This window comes from Canis aureus, chromosome 27 (genome assembly GCF_053574225.1).
Source record: "Canis aureus isolate CA01 chromosome 27, VMU_Caureus_v.1.0, whole genome shotgun sequence".
Lineage (NCBI taxonomy): Eukaryota > Metazoa > Chordata > Mammalia > Carnivora > Canidae > Canis > Canis aureus.
Window position 1 is genome coordinate 34,020,672 of NC_135637.1, and position 19,940 is coordinate 34,040,611.

Here is a 19,940-nt window from a genome sequence, read left to right on the forward strand (position 1 = left end):
GATTGAGTCCCACACTGGGTTCCCCGAGGGGAGCCTGTTTCTCCCCCTGCCTATGTCTCTGCTCCTTTCTCTGTGTGTCTCATGAATAAATAAAATCTTTTTTAAAAAAATTAGGCTTCCAGAAAATTCTGAATGACACAACTAAGTGAAAAATGGAGAACTATCTTTGCAATATTACCTTAACCATGTTAAGGTAAACTAAACTCAGAAAAAGAGAAGCATAAATATTGGCAATAGGGGCATCCCTGGGTGGCTCAGAAGTTTAGCGCCTGCCTTCGGCCCAGGGCGTGATCCTGGAGTCCCGGGATCGAGTCCTACGTCGGGATCCCTGCATGGAGCCTGCTCCTCCCTCTGCCTGTGTCTCTGCCTCTCTCCCTCTCTGTGTCTCTCATGAATAAATAAATAAATCTTAAAAAATATATATTGACAATAGCTATACGGATAGTGTGATTACAGTAAATTTTTCTTTTTACTTTGAAGTACTTTCCACATTTTCTAAAAAAAGACTGAAACATAAAAACTTACAGAAGTTTGTTTAAATTGGAACATAAAACTGAGCATCAGGCTTTCAAAACAAAGCCTGGGAAAATATGTACCTAAATTACGGCTCTGCTTTCATAAAGTAAAAAGTACTCAGTTAACATTCTGAAAAGGTATAGATAGGCCGATGAGAACAGCAGGGCCCCCAGGTGTAGGGAGAGATCTACGCACCCCAGGCAGGGACGGCAGCACCTGCCACCAAGGCCGCCTGCCCAGGGGACACAGCAACACTGTGGCCTCATCCTTAAGGCTCTGCAAGTCCCTCCTGGGTCCCCAAGAGGCCACCCGGGGCTACCGAGGCTGCTAAGACCGCAGCATGGCTGGCTTAGCACAGCCTGAAGCCACAAACCCTCCAGCTGGTCCCATATTCCCATTTCCCCTGTGGGTGTCAACAGTCTCACCCCTTTTGTTAGCTCAAAAGTCGAGGGAAAACTCACAGCAAGTCAAAGACGATGCCTTCAGGGGTGCAGACCGGGTAGGCAAAGGGCTGCAGAGAGAGACTGAGAAAGGACAGAGTCACTTGAGGTCATGCAGCAGCTCCCATGACATCTTGCTTTGCTCCTCCCTTCTTCCCTCCAATTATGGGACTCCTCGGGGTGCCAGTACAGAGGTGACCCCCACACCCCCACCCCTCAGAAGCTCCCTGCACAAAGCAATAAATACAAGGCAAGGGTCCAGGAGGTGCCGAAGGGGCCTTGGGACGACAGCAGCCTGGTTGTCCCCATGCTCTCTGCTGTGTCATATAACACACGTATCTTCACGTTTGAGCCCAAAAGAGGTTCCTGGAGGTAGCCTTGGGGTGGCAGGACTGGATTTCACTCCCTAAAACTGCACACAGCAGGCAGGCCACACTCTTCTACTGAGAACTGCCCTCTCAACCCAAGAGACTCTAGTGGAGCTATTGTGGTCTGGTGGTGCCCTGTTTGCTCCTGACTTAAGAGTGTGCACACAGTTCCCCCCACATTTCCAGGGCATAGGCACATGACTCAGGCATGTGTCCTAGGAGCCCTGGATAAGTCCTAATACACAGACATGGGAGTAGAGGAGTCTGTAGAGATCCGGGCTGCCACAAGCCATTTGCTACCTTGTGGAGGGTCAGCTTAGGAAAAGCAGAACCTCCAGGTGAAGGGAAACTGTACCCGGTGAACTTCCTTGAGCTAACACCCTTTTTTCTCACATGAGGTTTTTAGAGCTAGCCATCAAGAGCCCTGGCTGACCTGGCTTGTCTGTATAGTAGTTATCTCTAACTTCGGTCTGGACAGGCCAGCCCCCTGGACCTGGACAGCCAGGCAGCTCTAGGGTCGCCTCCCCAGATGCTGCCGCAGTAAGTCCTCAAGGGGCCACCTTGCCACCTCCCTCTCTGACCCAACCTATTGCTTTAACCCAGGGGTGATCCTGCTGCGGGGGACTGATGAAACAGGACCCAACGCCAAAGTAAGCTCCAAACAACAAGACACTGTACATGCATCTTCTCCCAAATGGGCCCTGAAGGGCATATCCTCAAAGCACATTTTTACCCAGAACTCCAGCTAGTTATAAAGTGGCTGAAACCCAGTTTAGAGACCTCTTGGAGGAACTGGGAGCCAAGGATGAAAGTACTTCCATAAAATCCATTCATTTGGGCAGCCCGGGTGGCTCAACGGTTTAGCACCGCCTTCAGTCCAGGGTGTGATCCTGGAGACCCGGGATCGAGTCCCATGTCGGGCTCCCTGCGTGGAGCCTGCTTCTCCCTCTGCCTGTGTCTCTGCCTCTCCCTCTCTCTGTCTCTATGAATAAATAAATCTTAAAAAAATAAAATTCCATTCATCCCCACTCTGAATGAGATCACATTCCCATGAGGCTGATGACAAAACTTGGTGGGGAGAAATCTAGCCAATGATGCCTGGGTCTCACCTGCTGACCCTCTCTGAGCAAGTGCCATGAATAGGGAAAAGCCCTGATTCAGGGCTACATGGGAGTCTCCTGGGGCAAATCGAGTAGCTGCTACCCTGGCCCTTCCTATACCCTTACCGCCCTGTGGGGTCTGGCTGAGATCACTAGGAGAGCTCTATCAGGTCTCAAGGCTCATCGTCATCTATGGAATCAGAACCCAATGGGACACACACACATGGTGTAGGTGTCCAACAGGGATGATCAAGCTTGAGTTTGGGGAAACTCAGGCCCAAACGGACCATCCCCAAACCTCCAATGTCTTGAGGTTCATTAATCCTAGCCCCACTTCTCCAGCAGACCCATTCTGTTCATACACATACCAGCCACGGCGGGAGGAAGCATCTCAGTGGCTCTGCAGCTGGGTCTCTCCCCATCCCCACCAGTAACCTGTGTTCCCAGGGAAGGGGGGAGGGGCTCACAGTATCATGACTGATTATCAATGCTATTACTTAGACTCTGTATTAAAAGTAAAGCATGAAAGACATGGGCCTGGAGCCCAACCTCAATGGCATCACTTCCTGGATGTGACACCTGGGTGAAGGACTTCCCACTTCTAAACACTGATCCTCTCAAGTTAAAATAGGCTTAACAGCAGAGTCTACTGACCTTGGAAGGTAAGAAAGAGGAGAAAATAAACAATGCATAAATATACAAAGAATGAGCACACTAAGTATTAGTTCTTATCATTGTGAGGTCACTTTCTCTCAGTTTAAGGAAGATCTAGGTGGGGGAACACAGGTAGAAACCACATCTGGGGACCCCTGGATGGCTCAGGTTGGGCACATCCCTTCAGCCTGGGGCATGATCCTGGGGTTCCAGGATCAAGTCTCGCATTGGGCTCCCTGCATGGAACCTGCTTCTCTCTCTGCCTGTGTCTCTGCCTCTCTCTCTGTGTGTCTCTCATGAATGAATAAATAAAATCTTTTTTTAAAAATTTAAAAAAAGAAACCACATCTGCATCCCCCAAGGATCAGATTCACTGTCAAATAATGAGTATCAGAGAACAGCTCAGAGGAACAGATGAACACTAAGAACTCTTACCTGCAGTGATCAAAAGGTAAACGACGAAAATTTGCTTGTGGGATATCTGTTTAAGATGAAAATAAAACAAAGTTTATTCTATAAATAACTTTATGTAGGTGTTCCTACCAACAATTCAATACCATGTTAAGAAAAACTTCGTGTAAATTACCTAGTGCAAAAACTGCTGTGGCTTAAAAACCTTTTAATAGGTAGAACACGTGGAGGACATCAAGAAAGAACTTAGAGGCCAAAGTACATACTTGCTTAAGCCACTGCGGCTGGGTTTCTCCCACAACCCTCACACCCCTGCTTAGGGCCTTGCTTGGCTTTCAAAGACAACTATGTTGGTTTTACCTCCATCAGCAATTATTGAGTGTATAATAATTTTTACTTTTTTTTACTGGAGCCTTGACAGCTTTGGGTATTATCATTCTTTTTATTTTTTATTAACTTGACAGAAGAAAGAAGGTTATTTTAATCTACGTCCAAAAATATCATCACTGGGGTGCCTAGGTGGCTCAGTTGGTTAAGCTGACTCTTAATTTCAGCTGAGGTCATGGTCTCAGGGTCATGAGATTGAGCTCCACATCAGCATGGAGTCAGCTTGAGATTCTCCCTCCCTCTGCCCTCGCTCGATCTCGCGTGCTCTGTTAAAAAAAAAAAAAAATCGCCACCAAGAGGATTAAGCATTTTTCTTGGATATGTTTAGTGAATTTCTCCTTTGCGAATTATCTGCGTTCTAAACGCATCCATCTGCTACACTTTCTGTGTTCTTGCTCATTGTTAATTTTTACAGTCTCATTGTCTAGTGAAGATAGCGCCCTTAATTACAACCTCCCCCATGACACACATCCACACCAAGGAAAACAGAAGGATTGCATGCCTTACCTGGTTTCTTGCCACCATAGAAGTGAGTGTATTCAGCACAGGTAATATACCTGAAGAAGAGAGAGAGAGAATCTTACTACCATCTCCCTTTATAAAGAGAACAGAGTCTCTGGAAGTAACTGATGACTCAATCATTTCACTCATTCAGCAAATGCTTATTAAACATCTACTATGGGGCAGCCCAGGTGGCTCAGCGGTTTAGCGCCACCTCCGCCCGGGGTGTGATCCTGGAGACCCGGGGTCGGTTCCCACATCGGGCTCTCTGCATGGAGTCCGCTTCTCCCTCTGCCTGTGTCTCTGCCTCTGTGTGTGTGTGTCTCATGAATAAATAAATAAAATCTTCATAAAAAATAAATTTGAGATATCAGACCTCCAAATGGAGATGCCGAGTAAGCAGCTGACTACTCCAAGAGGGGATACCACAAGGGAGAATGTAAAGGAGAAAAAAACGTGGAGGACATGGATGTACCAAGTCTGTGGGAGAGGGAGAAGGATCCAGCGAAGGGGCCTGAGAAGACAGTGGCCGCTGAGGCAGAAGGAAAATCAAGAGCATAAGGTGTCCCACACGCCGAAGAAGGGCTTCAGGAGGATCGAGGTGGTCACTGTGTCACATGCTGTTGAGAAGCCCAACAAAATGAGAATTGAGAGCTGACCACTAGACTTAGCAACAGGTAAGTTACTGGGATTCTGACAAGAGTTGGCCTTGGGAGAAAAGCCTGCCTGGAGTGATTTCAAGAGACACAAGAAGGCAAGGGGCTGACTGAGGAGCCGCGCTCGCGAGTGCAGACCGGGCGGGAAGGCCGCGCTCGGAGGAGGGCACCTACGACGGGTCAGAACCGGCAGCCGGAGACCTCGGCGCCCGGGGGGGTCACTGCCCACCGGGGAGGGGGCGGAGGCTTTGCGGACCCAGCGGCATCGGAGCGTGGCTCTGGGAACCAGCTGGGGGGCGGGCCGGGCGGGCACGGAGGCCCAGCGGCTCAACTCACATCTTGTCCTTCTGATGCTGTCGCTTCCCCATGACGGCGGCGGCGGCGGCGGCGCTGGCAGCGCCAGGACCAGCGAGGGCAGAGAAACGACTGTCAACAACTCAGACTCCGACTTGTCCGCCGAGCTCCCTAATTACTTCCGGGTCCCGCGGCCCCGCCCCGGAAGCGGGCGCAGGGCGGACCGGAAGCGCGGCGTCTGGAGCCGAGTGCGCATGGGCACGGGGTGCGGTGGGTCCTGGGGCTCGGGTCCTGGTCAGGTGGCCGCGGGAGGCGGGCTCGGGACCCCTCCACGTGCGCACCAGCCGCGGCCCCGTCCGTCCCTGCTCGAGCCCGCCCCGGCCTCTCAGGCCTGGCACCGCGAGTCCCACCAGTCTCGGCCTCATCTCTGCTTCCTTGCGTGCCCAGCATCCCCGCCCGTCCAGCCCCCACCGCCTCCGGGCCCCTCGCCTTGGCGGCTCCGGGGCACGTGGCCCTGAAGGTCCAGCGCCCTCGCTGCTCTCTTCCGTGTCTTCCTAAGGACCCTTCCCTCCACCAGATCGCTGTGTCCGTGTGCCCCGGCCTGAGCCCTAGATCACTGGGTGATCTCGCCCAGGCTCCTGGCTTTAAATACCACTTGTATCCCTTGATTCTTATCACTAAACGTCCACACTCCAGACCCCTGGCCTCTACTTAGGTACCACAGATCTCAAATTTAACATGTCTGGTCAAAATAGCATTCTCCTTACCCCATTCACAGCCCCCCCCCCCGCCGTTTCCTCAACTGTACCACTAGCCAGTCACCCAAAGCCAGTGGTCCTTGCCCTTTCTCATCTCATAGCTGCCTCCTCATATTCTAGATTTCGATATAAATGTCACCTCCTCAGAGGGACCTTCACTGACAGACAACCTACGCATACGTGTCTGCATACTCAGCTCCCATTGGACTTACCACAACTTCTAACCCTGTTACTAATTTGATCTGTGCACTGGTTAGATACACATCCACAAGGATAGGATGGAAGCTCCTTAAGAGTAAGGACCCCAACCATTTGGTTTATTATCTCCCAAGCAAGGTGTGGGGCATACACAGAGGTTCAACAAATATCTGCTACTGTCCAGCAGTCATCAAGCATTTTGTGAGGACTCCTCTCACACGCAGGTTTGATTCTATAGCTGGTGTGTAAGATGGGTCCCATCTCTGAAATTCCATAGGGGGGTGCCCTAGGGTTGTTAGTTGAAAACTAACACACCAGGAGCACCTGGGTGGCTCAGTCAGTTAAGCGTCTGCCTTTGGCCCAGGTCATGATCCTGGGGTCCCAGGATTGAGCCCTGCATCCAGCTTCCTGCTAGGCAGGGAATCTGCTTCTCCCTCTCCCTCTGTGCTCTCTCAAATAAATAAATCCAAAAAGGGGATCCCTGGGTGGCGCAGCGGTTTGGCGCCTGCCTTTGGCCCAGGGCGCGATCCTGGAGACCCGGGATCGAATCCCACGTCGGGCTCCCGGCGCATGGAGCCTGCTTCTCCCTCTGCCTGTGTCTCTGCCTCTCTCTCTCTCTCTCTCTCTCTCTCTGTGACTATCATAAATAAATAAAAAATTAAAAAAAAAAAAATAAATAAATCCAAAAAAAAAAAAAAAAAAACCAAACAAACAAAAACAAAAAACCCTAACATACCTAACATACCAGCTTATTGGAAAATAAGGGAGGGAACAGATCACTCTTTCTATACCCACACCTGGATAAGGCCTGGTTTAGGGGCCTAAGCTAGGAAAAACTAATAGACCTGCAACTCAGTGCGGTCAGTTGAGGCCCCAAAGGGGCCACAGAGTCACTGTAGGGAAGGACAGCAGTCTCATCACTCATTTCAAAGTGCTGTGGTTGGGGCGCCTGGGTGGCTCAGTTAAGTGTCCAGCTGCCACTCAGGTCATGATCTCAGGGTCCTGGGATAGAGCCCTATATCAGGCTCCCTGCTCCTCCCCACTCATGCTCTCTGGCTACCTAAATAAAAGCTTTAAAACAAACAAAAAACCAAAGCGCTGTGGCTGAATTCCCATGTAGAGTGCAAGCAAGGGGACTTCACAGTAGCACAGACCTGACCAATTACTGTATGCAGGCTCAGGCCGAGGGGGCCTCAGGCTTGCACTCCCCTGACAGCCTCTTCAGGGCTGGAGGAAGCCCATGGGATTGCACAGCCTCTAGGGAGCCCAGCACAAGTAAGGCACCTCCATGGGAACTTTATTCATTCCTTTAGCCATGGTCCGTAGGGAAGAGGCTATGGGCCCCTCTTTTGGGGCACAGACTCTGTGCTGCTAGGATCATTCTCAGAGTCATCTTTGGGTCTTGGCACAGGCTGGAACTTGAGCAAGACAGGCGGGGTGAAGATGGAGGCCTTCACAGGAGCAGGTGGCGTCTCCTCGGTATTGGGGGAGCCACTACAAGCCGAGGTCCTGTGCAGGAGACAACCAAGACATGTCCGTGAGGTGGGATACCAGCACAGAAAGCCATCAGAAGTACATACAACAAAACTTCGGGCTGTGGGGTGGCTCTCAGTACACTGCTACTTCCAGAACTCTTTTCCGTGCATGGTTATTCCAGGCTGTTCACTGCAGCAATGTTTGGGATTGTGAAAACCTGGCAACAACCTAAACGTTCCTCAGGGAAGGGACCGTGGATGCCACATAGCAGGCTGTTCTGCAGCTGCTGAAGGAATGAGGTAGGTCTGTATATCCCAGAAAATAAAGATGCCCCAATAGTACAGGAGTGGGAAAAAGCAAGCTGCTAGGAAGTGTATGCAATCTTATCCTGCTTTGGTTACAAAATAACCAGTGTATTTGTGTGTGAGTGTATGAGTGTGTGTGTGTGTGTGTGTTAGAAGCGTACATGTGCAACTCTTAGCGTCAGGGGCCTCTTATAGTTTACATATTCATTTCTCTATTGTGAACCTTTATCCATAGAACATGTCCTGCTTTTGTAAACTGTTTAAAACCAATTAAAAATAACCCATTTTTGATGATAGCATCATGAGAAGACAGCTCACTCACAAAGCAATATATCACAAGAGCCTAAAACTGTCCCCATCAGTGCAATGTCTTTTTTTTTCTTAAAGATTTTATTTATTTATTCATGAGAGACACAGAGAGAGAGAGAAGGAGAGAGAGAGAGAGGCAGAGACACAGGCAGAGGGAGAAGCAGGCTCCATGCAGGGAGCCCAACATGGGACTTGATCCCGGGACTCCAGGATCAGGCCCTGGGCTGAGGGTGGCGCTAAACCGCTGGGCCACCCAGGCTGCCCCTCAGTGCAATGTTCCAATGAGCAAGAATGGTTGAGGAAATATTCCATCCACTGGAGCATTTTGTATCTATTACTATTGGCGAATTTAAGGATATTTCTAAAGAAACACATTCCAGAGCTGGCTACAACACTGTCTAACAGGACACTCTCAATTAGGTAACAGACTACCATATGTGTATATGCACGTTTCTCCATGGGGAAAAGACAAATGTATGCTAATAGTGGTTATTTTTGGCAGTGGGATAATAGTGATTTCGTGTATTTTCTTTTGTGTGCGGTTTCCAAATTGTCTAAATAAACATATTGTTTTACAATCTGAGAAAAGAGAGTCTTTTTGAAACCTGTTCATACTGTTTTTCTTATAATTCCATTTCAGGAAAGGAAAGTCTGCCTTTGGCCCAGGGCATGATCCCAGAGTCCCAGGATCAAGTCCCACATCAGGCTTCCTGCATGGAGCCTGCTTCTCTCTCTGCCTATGTCTCTGCCTCTCTCTCTCTGTCATGAATAAATAAATAAAATCTTTTTTAAAAATAGAAAAAGCTAGAAGGTATCTCAACAGCAATGCCCTGATGATGGTCCAGCCCTGGTGCATGGCCCCACAACTCTTTACTTTCACATTTTGCTTCATGACAACACTGCACAATGTGTTTGCTGACAACCCCTTCTGTCACCCAGCAGTCACTTTCCAATACCCCCACCCCACCTCCTTCTGATCTGACTGGATAGCCTATTGCTTCCACTTAGACATAATTCATGAATCTACATGGTCAGGTTTTTTTTTTTTTTTTTTTTTTTTTTTTTTTTTTTATGATAAGTCACAGAGAGAGAGAGAGAGGCAGAGACACAGGCAGAGGGAGAAGCAGGCTCCATGCACCGGGAGCCCGATGTGGGATTCGATCCCAGGTCTCCAGGATCGCGCCCTGGGCCAAAGGCAGGCGCCAAACCGCTGCGCCACCCAGGGATCCCTACATGGTCAGGTTTAATCATGTTTATAATTTTATGTCCACAACATAATATTCCATAATTAGGTGAATGAAAAAATTTTTAAAGATTTTATTTATTTGGGGACACCTGGGTGGCTCAGTGGTTGAGCATCTGCCTTCGGCTTGGGGCATGATCCTGAGGTCCCGGGATTGAGTCCCACTTCGGGCTCCCTGCATGGAGCCTGCTTCTCCCTCTGCCTGTGTCTCTGCCTGCCCCTCTCTCTGTGTCTCTCATGAATAAATAAATAAATAATTTTTTAAAAATTTTTATTTATTTGACAGAAAGAGAGAGCACAAGCAGGGAGAGCTGTAGACAGAGGGAGAGGGAGAAGCATACTCCCTGCTGAGCAGGAAGCCTGACCCTGGGATCTTGACTTGAGCCAAAGGCAGACACTTAACCAATGGAGCCACCCAGGTGCCTCTAGGTAAATGCACGTTTAAGCTGTTCCCAGTTTTTCTCCGTTTAAATGACACTGCCCTAAACATTTTTGTACACAATCGCTTTTTTCTTTCCCTTAATCATCTCCTTGGGGCCAGTTTCCAGGACTAAAAATACCAGATCAATGGCTCCTGATGTTTTCATACACTGCCTTTCAAAAGAACCAACCTTATACTTTTGTGCTTCAAAAGATGCCCCTGAGAAAGTGAGAAGACAACCTACATAGTGGGAGGAAATATTTGCAGATCCTATGTCTGATAAGGGACTTGTGTCTTTGGCAGTTCCTCAAGAGTTACCATACAACCCAGCAACTCCACTCTTAAGGATATACCCAAGAAAACTGAAAACTAGGTCCTTGCAGACACTTGACCACAAATGTTCATAACGGTATTATTCATAAGAGCCAAAAAATGGAAATAACCCAAATGTCCGTCAAGTCACGAATGTGTAGAGAAAATGCGGTATATCCATACAATGGAATACTGTTCAACCGTAAAAAGAAAGTCAACCCGTAGAATGTGCACCACCGAAAGGAACCCTGATGTGAACTATGGACTTCTGGGTGATTATGATGTGTCAGGACAGATTCATCAGTTGTTAACACATGTATCACTCTGGTGGGTGGTGTTGATGTTAAGGGAAGTGGTGCCATGTGCAGGCAGGGGGTGTATGGGAACTCTCTGTACTTTCAATGTTGCTGTGAACCTAAAACTGCTCTAAAAAAAATTAAGTCTTAAAAAAGAGATTAAAAAAAAAAAACAGGAAATTCACGTTAACTAACTCAAATTTAAATATTTTTTAAATAAAAAATAAAATATATTATCTTGGGGGTGCCTGGGTGGGTCAGTCAGTTAAGCATCCGACTCTTAGTTTCCTCTCAGGTCATGATCTCAGGGTTGTGAGGCTCCGTGCCCAAAAGAGTCTACTTGAGATTCTCTCTCTCCCTCTGTCCCCACCCCCATTGCTCACATTCCTGCACTTGCTCTCTCTCTCTCTCCAAAATAAATAAAATCTTTAAAAACAAATAAATAAAAATAAATTATCCTGCCAACTAAAACAGATTCAGTAGTGACACATGCCACAATGTGGATGAACCTTGCAAACACTAAATGGAAGAAGCTAGTCACAAAATACCATATTATTGTATGGTTTCATTTATATGAAATGACCAGAACAGGCATATCCACAGATAAAGTAGTTAACAGCTGCTAGGGCTGAGGGATGGAGGAATTGGGGGTGATAGCTAAGTGGTGCTAAGGTTTCTTTGTTAATTGTAGTAAAATATATATAAAATTTACCATTTTAATCATTTCTAGGTATACAATTCAGTGGCATTCATCAATGTCCTGTGACCATCACCACTTACCTATTTCCAGAACTTTTTCATCATCCCAAACAGGAACTGTAGTACCAATTAGGCAACAACTCATTTCCTTCTCCCAGTCCCTGGTAACCTTTCATCTATTTTGTCTTTAGGCCTCTGCCTATTTATTTCATGTAACAAGAACTACAATAACTTGGCCTTTTGCACTGGCTTCTTTTGTTTCAACATTCTATTATATGGATAGATCACAGTTTGTTCATCTTGGATATACTTAATGTTGTTTTCTCCTTTTGGCCACTGTGATACTGATACTGGTGCTATGAACATTCACGTGCAACTATCTGAGTCTCTACAATTCTTACAGGCGTATACCTGGGAGTGGAATTACTGGATCATATGGTAATCCTGTTTAACATTTTGAGGAACCAAAATGTTTTTTCCACGGTGGCTGCACCATTTTACACTCCCACCAACCACACAGTTGAGGTCCAATTTCTCTACATGCTCATCAACATTGTCTTTTTGATGACAGCCATCCTAGTGGGTGTGAAGTGGTATTTCACTGCGGGTTTTCACTTGCATTTCCCTGATGTCTAATGATGTGGAGCATCTTTTCCTGTGTTTACTGGCTATTTGTATGCCTTCTTTGAAGAAATGCAAGTCCTTTCTCCATTTTTTGGGAATGGTTCTTTTTTGTTGATTTACAAATGTTTTCTCCCATTGTCTTTCCACTCTCTTCTTTTTGACATGATGGAAATGTTTTAAATTTGGATTGGTGGGACGCCTGGGTGGCTCAGTGATTAAGCATCTGCCTTCGGCTCAAGGCGTAATCCTTGAGTCCCGGGGTTTGAGTCCCACATTGGGCTCCCTACAGGGAACCTGCTTCTCCTTCTGCCTATCTCTCTCTCTCTGTGTGTCCACAAATAAATAAATAAAATCTTCAAAAAAATTAAAAAATAAAATTGGATTGTAGTGATGATTGCACAAATGTTAATATATAAAAAGCCACTAGAGTGGACACTTTAAAAGGGTGAGTTCATATGATGCTATATGCAAATTATCTCAATAAAATAATTTTTAAAAGGACAAAGTCAATTTATAGTATTTTCACAGGAAAAATGAGTCTCTTCCTAAAGCCTTGCTAGCACAGGATCCTCTTTACTTAGGGCTTTTTAATAGGTATGTAACATACATCCTAGCAACCTTAATGTGTACATCTTTCACTACTAAGGAAGCCAAAAACATTTTTAAAGGTTTGCTTACACTTTGGGTACCTTCGTGGATAAATTTTCCATCAACTAAATTTAGAATCCTCTTTATAGAACTGTGTAGGTTTCTTACATAAGAAGTCATTTGCATTCTCACTCATTGCTAGTGGGAATATATAATGGTATAGCCACTTTGGTAGTTTCTTTAAACATATTATCACCATATGATCCAGCAATCATTGCTCCTCGGTAAGAGAGTTGAAAACGTGTGTCCACACAAAACCTGCACGTAGATGTTTATAGCAGCTTTATTCATAATTACCAAAACTTGGAAGCAACCAAGACGTCCTTCAGTAGGTGGATGGATAAATAAACTGCAGTACATCCAGTTACTCAGTGCTGGAAAGGAACTATCCAGCCATGAAAAGACATGGAGGGACTGTAAGTGAAAGAAGCCAATCTGGAATGGCTATATATATAGGATTCCAAGCAAATAACATCCTGGGAAATGTAAAATTATGGAGACAGTAAAAAAGATCAGTGGTCGTCAAGGGTTAGGGCAGAGGGAGGGATGAACAGCTGGAGCAGAGACGATTTTGAGGGCAATGAAACTATTCCATAGGACACTAGAATAGTGGATACATGTCATTATATGTCTGTCCGAACCCACAGAACATACAACACCAAGAGTGAGCCCCAACGTATGGACTCTGGGTGATAATGATGTGTCAATGTAGGTTCATTAATTGTAAGGTGGAGGATACTGATAGTGGGGGAGTCTGTGCCTGTGTAGGGGCAGGGGGGATATAGGAACTTTCAGTACACTCTCAGTTTGCTGTGAATCTAAAACTCCTCTAAATAACAGCTATTTAAAAAAAACGAAAGTCATTTAATGCAAGGAAGCAGCCAGTTTAAATATAAATATACACTTTGAAATAACACTCCATAGAATGACATGGAAATGCTCGACAACTCCGTAAGTAGCAAAAAACAGGTGATTAAAACAAACAAACCGGGGATCCCTGGGTGGTGCAGCGGTTTGGCGCCTGCCTTTGGCCCAGGGCGTGATCCTGGAGACCCAAGATCTAATCCCACGTCAGGCTCCCGGTGCATGGAGCCTGCTTCTCCCTCTGCCTATGTCTCTGCCTCTCTCTCTCTCTCTCCCTATCATAAATAAATAAAATAAAATTTATTTATGACTATCATAAATAAATAAAAATTAAAAATAAAAAATAAAACAAACAAACCACATATTCAATAAATCCCTGCTTTGTAAAACAGATATATATAAAGCGTAGGGCTGTCCACAATTGATGGACTTATTCCCTTTCTAATGAGTCTCTGAGCTGCTTGTCTCCAATTCTCCTCATTACAAACACTATGAAGGGGGAGTGACTTTTCCAGTACCTGATTACATTAGGGTCCTTTCATGAAATGCAAAGAACATTTTTCTGGCCCTTGTGCACACTGCCATGATGCCATCAAGCCACATAAGCCAGGATGATGTCTGGCCCCACAGAGGCTCAGAGGCATGCTTACCAGGGGAAGCCAGAGCAATGGAGCTTGTGCGCACTGTTTCCCGTCAGGTATGAGAAATGGAAGCCTCCGGGGTTGAGGACCAAGGGAGTCAGATCAACCATGTGGCTGCAAAACAGGGTAGAGAAGGGAACATCAGCTCTGGGCTACTCCCAGGCAGGCCCTCCCACAGGGACTCCCGCACACAGAGCAGACCCAGAGCCTCGCCTCCTTCCCTGTAAAATGGGAATAACAGCCCCTCAGGATTGTGATGAGGATTAACAACAAGGTGGGGGGAAAATGAGAACCAAGTGTGGCACACAACATGCTCCCTAAAATGCTCCTTTCATTTTCCCCAAACTCAGAATCAATTCCTTCCACCTCTTTGGGTTCGATGACAGGCCAGCCCAGTTTAATTTCACTTCTGACCTTGCAACCTCCAACTTCTCCATCTGCAGGAAACAAAGGAAACCTTAGGACAAGTCTGGGGGCCTCACTGGAAACAGAAACCCCTTTATACAAGAACTAGGGGAACCATGTGACCGTCATTCATCCAGCAAACACACTGGGATCATCCTTGAGGCACCCACCTTGAGCTTGGTGTTAGGGGCATGGGGATGGGATGGGGGCTGCCTGGAGTGAGATGCGGGATAAGCAGGGGACAGGAGAGGCAGGAGCACCGTTAGGAGAGCAACGCAGAAGCACTTAGTGAGTGGCAAGGAGAACACCACCCATGAGGCGGGGCAGGCACAGGGCTGGAGATGTCCAGGGGTGGCACCCCAGGATTCTGCCCAGTGTTTTGGCGGCTGCTTTGCTCAGCTGAGACCAAGCAGGTGAACCTCTGTGCCTCCAATCCTTCAACCAGAGTAGATCTCCCCCGCCCCTTTTATCTGCTTTATCCATCCATGTTCTACCCAAGATTTTGCCTGCAGATAGAGTTCTGCTTAAAAACAAAGTTCTGAGAGTTAGCTGGCTGTGAGCCTGGGAGAGCCTCTAGGGTGGTTCAGCCTCTGCCCCTCTCAGGACCACGTGGAATGGGAGATGAGCTCACTGACCGATTTGCTGGGCAGTGGAGGGAAGGGGCCAAAGGCCCTCGGCATAGTGTAGACAGGGGGTGATGGGGCCACCGCAGAGGCCATGGTGGTGGTGGGTGACAGCAGTGGTGGAGGTGGCAGCAAGGTTGGTGCCAGGCATGGGGAGGTTGACCGATCTCGCAAGAGGATGGGTTCTGATTTCAATTTTGGCTTTCTTCTCTTCTTCTTGGCATCTGTGACAAAAGAGACCAATGAGTGTCTACCCCATGGCCAAAACAGGGTAGAGTGGAGGCCAAACAATGGTGTAGGTTCTTCACAAGGTTCTTCCCGCAAGGGGCACCACATAAGAAGGTCGAGAGCCACCACTGATAGGCACCAACATGTACTATCTCACCGACCCCATATCACCTCATGAGGGAAGGGTACTTTTGTCTTTCTAAGAACTGGAAGCTCCAACTGTGCAAGCCACAGGCGGGATCTATACCCGGACTATCTAACTTCAAGGCCAGAATTTCAGGGGAAGTAACAGAGTATCACCACCAAGGAGGGCAGGACTTGTCCCAGGCAGGTGAGTCGGCTACCTACCCCCAAGCATTGTGGAAAGCTCCTGAGTCTGCCAGCACCTTCATGGGGTGTTCAGGCCCTGGACAAGGGAGTGAGTTCCCAACTACACCCAACTCTAGGGCCATCCTGAGATTCTACAAAGCTCCTTTCTCTGTAAAGAAACCCGTACATAGGAGGCCTTACAGAGGTGGGCTCAGGGAAGGAATCTTTGAGTAGCAGGATTCTGGGACCTGCCCCCCTCCTCTTTCCACGTTAGGTTTTCTTCCTATATTCAACAACTCTGGCTATTCTACTGTTCAGAGCTAGAGGACACCAGCAAAGTGGGTATGAACAAGTGCCTCGGGATCCCCGGGTGGCGCAGCGGTTTAGCACCTGCCTTTGGCCCAGGGCGCAATCCTGGAGACCCGGGATCGAATCCCACGTCAGGCTCCCGGTGCATGGAGCCTGCTTCTCCCTCTGCCTGTGTCTCTGCCTCTCCTTCTGCCTGTGTCTCTGCCTCTCTCTCTCTGTGTGACTATCATAAAAAAAAAAAAAAAAAAAACAAGTGCCTCATGCAGCCCATTAAAAGGGCTCTTTGAGAATGACGATCACCACCACCAGGGAGCACCTGGAGGCTAAAAGCCCAAGCCCCAGGGCAACCCAAACCTGAGTTCAAGTCCAGACTCTATTATGTGACACTGTTGTCACATAGCTGGCTACCCTCCCTGGGCCTCTATGTCTCTTCTGTAAAATGAGGTTAAAGAGCATTGACACTACCTCAGGAGGCTGCGGTAAGAGCTATATATGCTGTGGGTCCATCAGAAGAAATGGTGGAGCATTCACACTCAGCACCAGGGAAAGTAGGTCTCCCAGGTGAGCAGGGCCTCCTAATACAACAAAGAAAGCCCCTCTGCCACTAGCTAGTGTATCACTGAAGACAAACACACAAAGAACTGAACCCAAATCTAATCAAGGCTTTAGAGCAACTGTCCAAGAAATACAGGCAAAAAGGAACAAGACAGCAGCACCAGTGGACCCCAACAACAGATATAAATCCGCTAAGTGGAATGCCCCAAAGAACAACACAGTTCTTCAAGTTGACAGCATGAAGGAGTAAGGTGAGGGCATCCTACCTCAAAGGGACTTCAACAGACATGGCCATCCATCACCTGCCATCCCTATGTGGTCACTAATGTGGCCCCTGCCATTTCACTCTCACAAGTGTGCCAACGTGGACACAAAGTATATGGCCATCCTAGTGAAAAGGAACCTCAGAGGACCTAACAACCAAACCGAGTATCAGCTATGCTAAGAAATTATTGTCAATTATATCTGGGGAACATTGTGATTACAAAATATTTTTTAGTATGTAAAAAAGTATTCTAAAGTATCCAAGAATACAACGGGTGTCTGAGACTCCCCCTAAAATGCTCCAGAAAAGGCAAAGTGGGGGCAGCTCAGGTGGCTAAGTGGTTTCGCGCCGCCTTCAGCCCAGGGCCTGATCCTGGAGACCCGGAATCAAGTCCCACGTCAGGCTCCCTGCATGGAGCCTGCTTCTCCCTCTGCCTGTGTCTCTGCCTCTCTCTCTCTCTGTTTCTTATGAATAAATAAAATACTTTAAAAAATAAATAAAAGAGGCAGCCTGGGGGACTCAGCAGTTTAGCGCCACCTTCAGCCCAGGGTCTGATCCTGGAGACCCTGTCCCAGGTCAGACTCCCTGCATGAAGCCTGCTTCTCCCTCTGACTTTCTTTCTCTGTCTCTCATGAATAAATAAAATCTTAAAAAAAAAAAAAAAAAAAGAAAGAAAAGAAAAGAAAGAAAAGAGAAAGGAGGGTACAGGTATAAAGAGTGAAGCAGGCACAGCAAGATGGGGGATAGCTGCTTAACCTGAAGGCTGACAGGTACCCGAGTGTTCACTGCAGTCTGCAGTTTTGTGCATGTTTGTTTTCATAATAAAGACTTTAAGAATAAACACTTTTTTTTTTTTTTTTTTAGATTTCAAGCACAGAACCAGGGATAAGGGAACATGGGTCAGGTTTGCGGGGTTACTGGAGCCCGGCAGAGGCTGAGCCTCACCCTGGGAGTAGAGATGCACGCGGTGGATGCTCCTCTTCAGCTGCTCCAGGCGCTGGTGCATCTCCAGGGCACCCATGCTGTTGCAACAGTTCAGCTCCCCCTGCACTGCACAGAAGAACTTTGCCTACGACCAGGGGAGAGGCAGGGCAGGAGGAAGCCCGGCGCGTGAGCCGCCTGCCCGCTGCACTCCCCAGCTGGGGCGCCTGGGGCTTCTGGAAGACCGTGCAGCTCCAGCTAGTCCCCAAGGCGCCCTGCCGCCCCCCCACCCCCATCGCCCATCCTCGGGGCGCGGCGGGGCCCCGCGCCGGCTCGCACCCAGAAGAAGGAGAAGAGCCCGCGCCGCTCGTACTCGGCCAGCTTGGCCTTGCGCACCACCCTCTCGGCCAGCGCGGGGTTGCGGTCGATGCTGCGGAAGAGGCGGCGCAGCGCGCGCTCCGTGCAGGTGGCCGCCTGCCTCTCGAAGTCCTCCTCGGAGATGAGTCGGCAGAAGGTCACGCTCTGGGGGAACTCGCGGTCGAACTCGTCCAGGACCTCCATCCCTGCGGGCTGCGGGCAGGCCGGGCGGCCGTCGGGCGGGGCCTCCGGGGCTCCGGGCGCGCCGCCCCGCACCCGCCTCGGGCCGGGGAGAGGGGCAGGCCCCGGGGGCGGGGGCCGCGGGGGCCGCGGGGGCAGCGGGGACGCACCTGCTGTCCGCCCCACAGCCGCCGCGCCGACGCAGCCTCCCCCGCCGCGGCCAATCCCCCGGGAGCTCGCGAGCCGGGAGCCAATCCGCGCCAGGCGGCTGCACGTGACAATGCCCACCGCTCTGGGCATGCGCCCTGGCGCCTTCGACGGGGCAAACCGCGCGGGGGAGGGGGGCTCCCGCTGGGCTCCCGCAGGGCGCGATGGGGGAGCGGGCCACTGCCACGCAGACAGATGGCCGGCGCCCGAACCCTCCAAACGCCCTCAGGGCCCAACCCCCTCCCCAGTCTGGCTGCTCGCCCTCCCTCCCTCCGCGCGGTGTGTAGACAGCACCCCAAGGACTTCACTCCGCCCCTAACGCCTCTGGCCCCAGGCGTCGCCGGTCCTTCCCGGTTCTCTCCTACGTCAAACCCACCCCTCCCCAGTTTCCATCCTCTCTTCCCCCCTATAACCAACCACTCTCTACTCGCGGTTGCCTCTTCACCAGCATCTCCAGGGGCTCCCTATGCGTTCCCAAGGTCTTTGTGGTACCATCTCGGATGATCTTACCCCACTTCTTGGTCCCAACTCAGAGCTGACTTAACCCTAACCTGCGTCTCAGGCTCTGACCTCCCTTGAGGTCCGCGACCACATCCAAGTTTCCTCTGGGGACGTTTCTGGGGCATCTCACGCTGAACAGATCCAGGTGGGCACACAGCTTCTTCCCTCCCGATCCCGAATCTGCTTCTCTTCTCCCTCTCCTACTTGGCCAGCCTTGTCAGCACCATTCACCCCAGCCACCGATGAGGGGGTCCACCCTGGATTGCTTCCTCTCCATCGCCTCCACAGCCCTTCACTCCCCTCAACCTGAGATCCATGGAGGCTAAAGAGACTTTTTACCCTCCACTGCCAAACCACCAACCCTCTAGGTTCTGCTGTTCCCAACAACATAGGAGATGGCCCTCACTTCCTCCTGCTTTGAGGTCAGAGAGCAAGATGGAAACAACCAAGGAGGAAACAAATTTTAGCCTAGAGGTGCAAACAGACTTAGTACACATGGGTTCAAATCTTCATGCTACTTCCTGACCCTGTGTGACTTTCAAAGTAAGACTTTACTTTGAAATACATAGTATGGACCCTTTTATATACAGCACAAGCATCCTCTCAGGAGTCAAGCAGACTCTAACTAACCCCCCCCCCCAGGTTATGCTAATAACACTTCACACTGTATGTACTTAGTTGTATTTTTTAAAGTTGTATTGGCCCCCAACTCCGAGCCAGGCACTGCCAAGAGAAATATAAAAAGCGACATGTCCCTGCCCTCAGGGCTCCCAGTCTAATGAGGACTTCAAACACAATGAGAAAGGTCGATCTAACAGGCTCTGCTGGAGGGATATTGGATGCTGTGGAGCCCAGGAAAGGCTTTCCTTTGAAACATTTGAGCAAAGCCCTGAGTTCACAAGCATCCACCAGCAAGGGCCAGAGACGGCTGTACGAGGGTCTCCAGACGGCGGGCACAG

The 19,940-nt window shown here is 49.0% G+C and overlaps 2 protein-coding genes and 1 long non-coding RNA gene across 6 annotated transcripts in view; 1 reads left to right on the forward strand and 2 right to left on the reverse strand.

The window, feature by feature from the left end:
- The window catches only part of PPIL2 (peptidylprolyl isomerase like 2), a 26,775-nt gene extending 21,244 nt beyond the window's left edge, over positions 1-5,531 (reverse strand). For all 4 annotated transcript variants that reach the window (XM_077874571.1, XM_077874572.1, XM_077874570.1 and 1 more), the window contains exons 1-4: positions 5,370-5,531; positions 4,384-4,433; positions 3,514-3,559; positions 978-1,040 (exon numbers count right to left, since the gene is read on the reverse strand). In XM_077874571.1, the coding sequence (XP_077730697.1) occupies positions 978-1,040; positions 3,514-3,559; positions 4,384-4,433; positions 5,370-5,401 (191 nt within the window). In that variant the 5' untranslated portion in view covers positions 5,402-5,531. The remainder of the gene's footprint in view (positions 1-977; positions 1,041-3,513; positions 3,560-4,383; positions 4,434-5,369) is intronic.
- A 2,028-nt stretch (positions 5,532-7,559) lies between these two features.
- LOC144299188 (uncharacterized) lies at positions 7,560-18,568 on the reverse strand. The gene is made up of 7 exons (XM_077874574.1): positions 18,444-18,568; positions 18,076-18,306; positions 17,761-17,884; positions 15,162-15,373; positions 14,488-14,558; positions 14,131-14,235; positions 7,560-7,792 (listed from the first exon to the last, which is right to left on the reverse strand). Exons 2-7 carry the CDS (start codon positions 18,295-18,297, stop codon positions 7,618-7,620), a joined length of 909 nt encoding a protein of 302 aa, XP_077730700.1. The 5' UTR covers positions 18,298-18,306; positions 18,444-18,568; the 3' UTR covers positions 7,560-7,617.
- A 26-nt stretch (positions 18,569-18,594) lies between these two features.
- On the forward strand, positions 18,595-19,725 carry LOC144299190 (uncharacterized). Its single transcript, XR_013365948.1, has 2 exons — positions 18,595-19,126; positions 19,350-19,725. It is a non-coding gene; the product is annotated as an uncharacterized LOC144299190 (long non-coding RNA).
- The last annotated feature ends 215 nt before the right edge of the window (positions 19,726-19,940 follow it).

Coding starts and splice junctions, on each gene's coding strand:
- LOC144299188 (XM_077874574.1), bottom strand. CDS start 18,297: ATGGAGGTCCTGGACGAGTTCGACCGCGAGTTCCCCCAGAGCGTGACC. Junction 15,374..17,760: donor CGTGCATCTCTACTCCCAGG/GTGAGGCTCAGC, acceptor CTTTTGTCACAG/ATGCCAAGAAGAAGAGAAGA. Junction 14,559..15,161: donor CTCCACTGCCCAGCAAATCG/GTCAGTGAGCTC, acceptor TGTTTCCTGCAG/ATGGAGAAGTTGGAGGTTGC.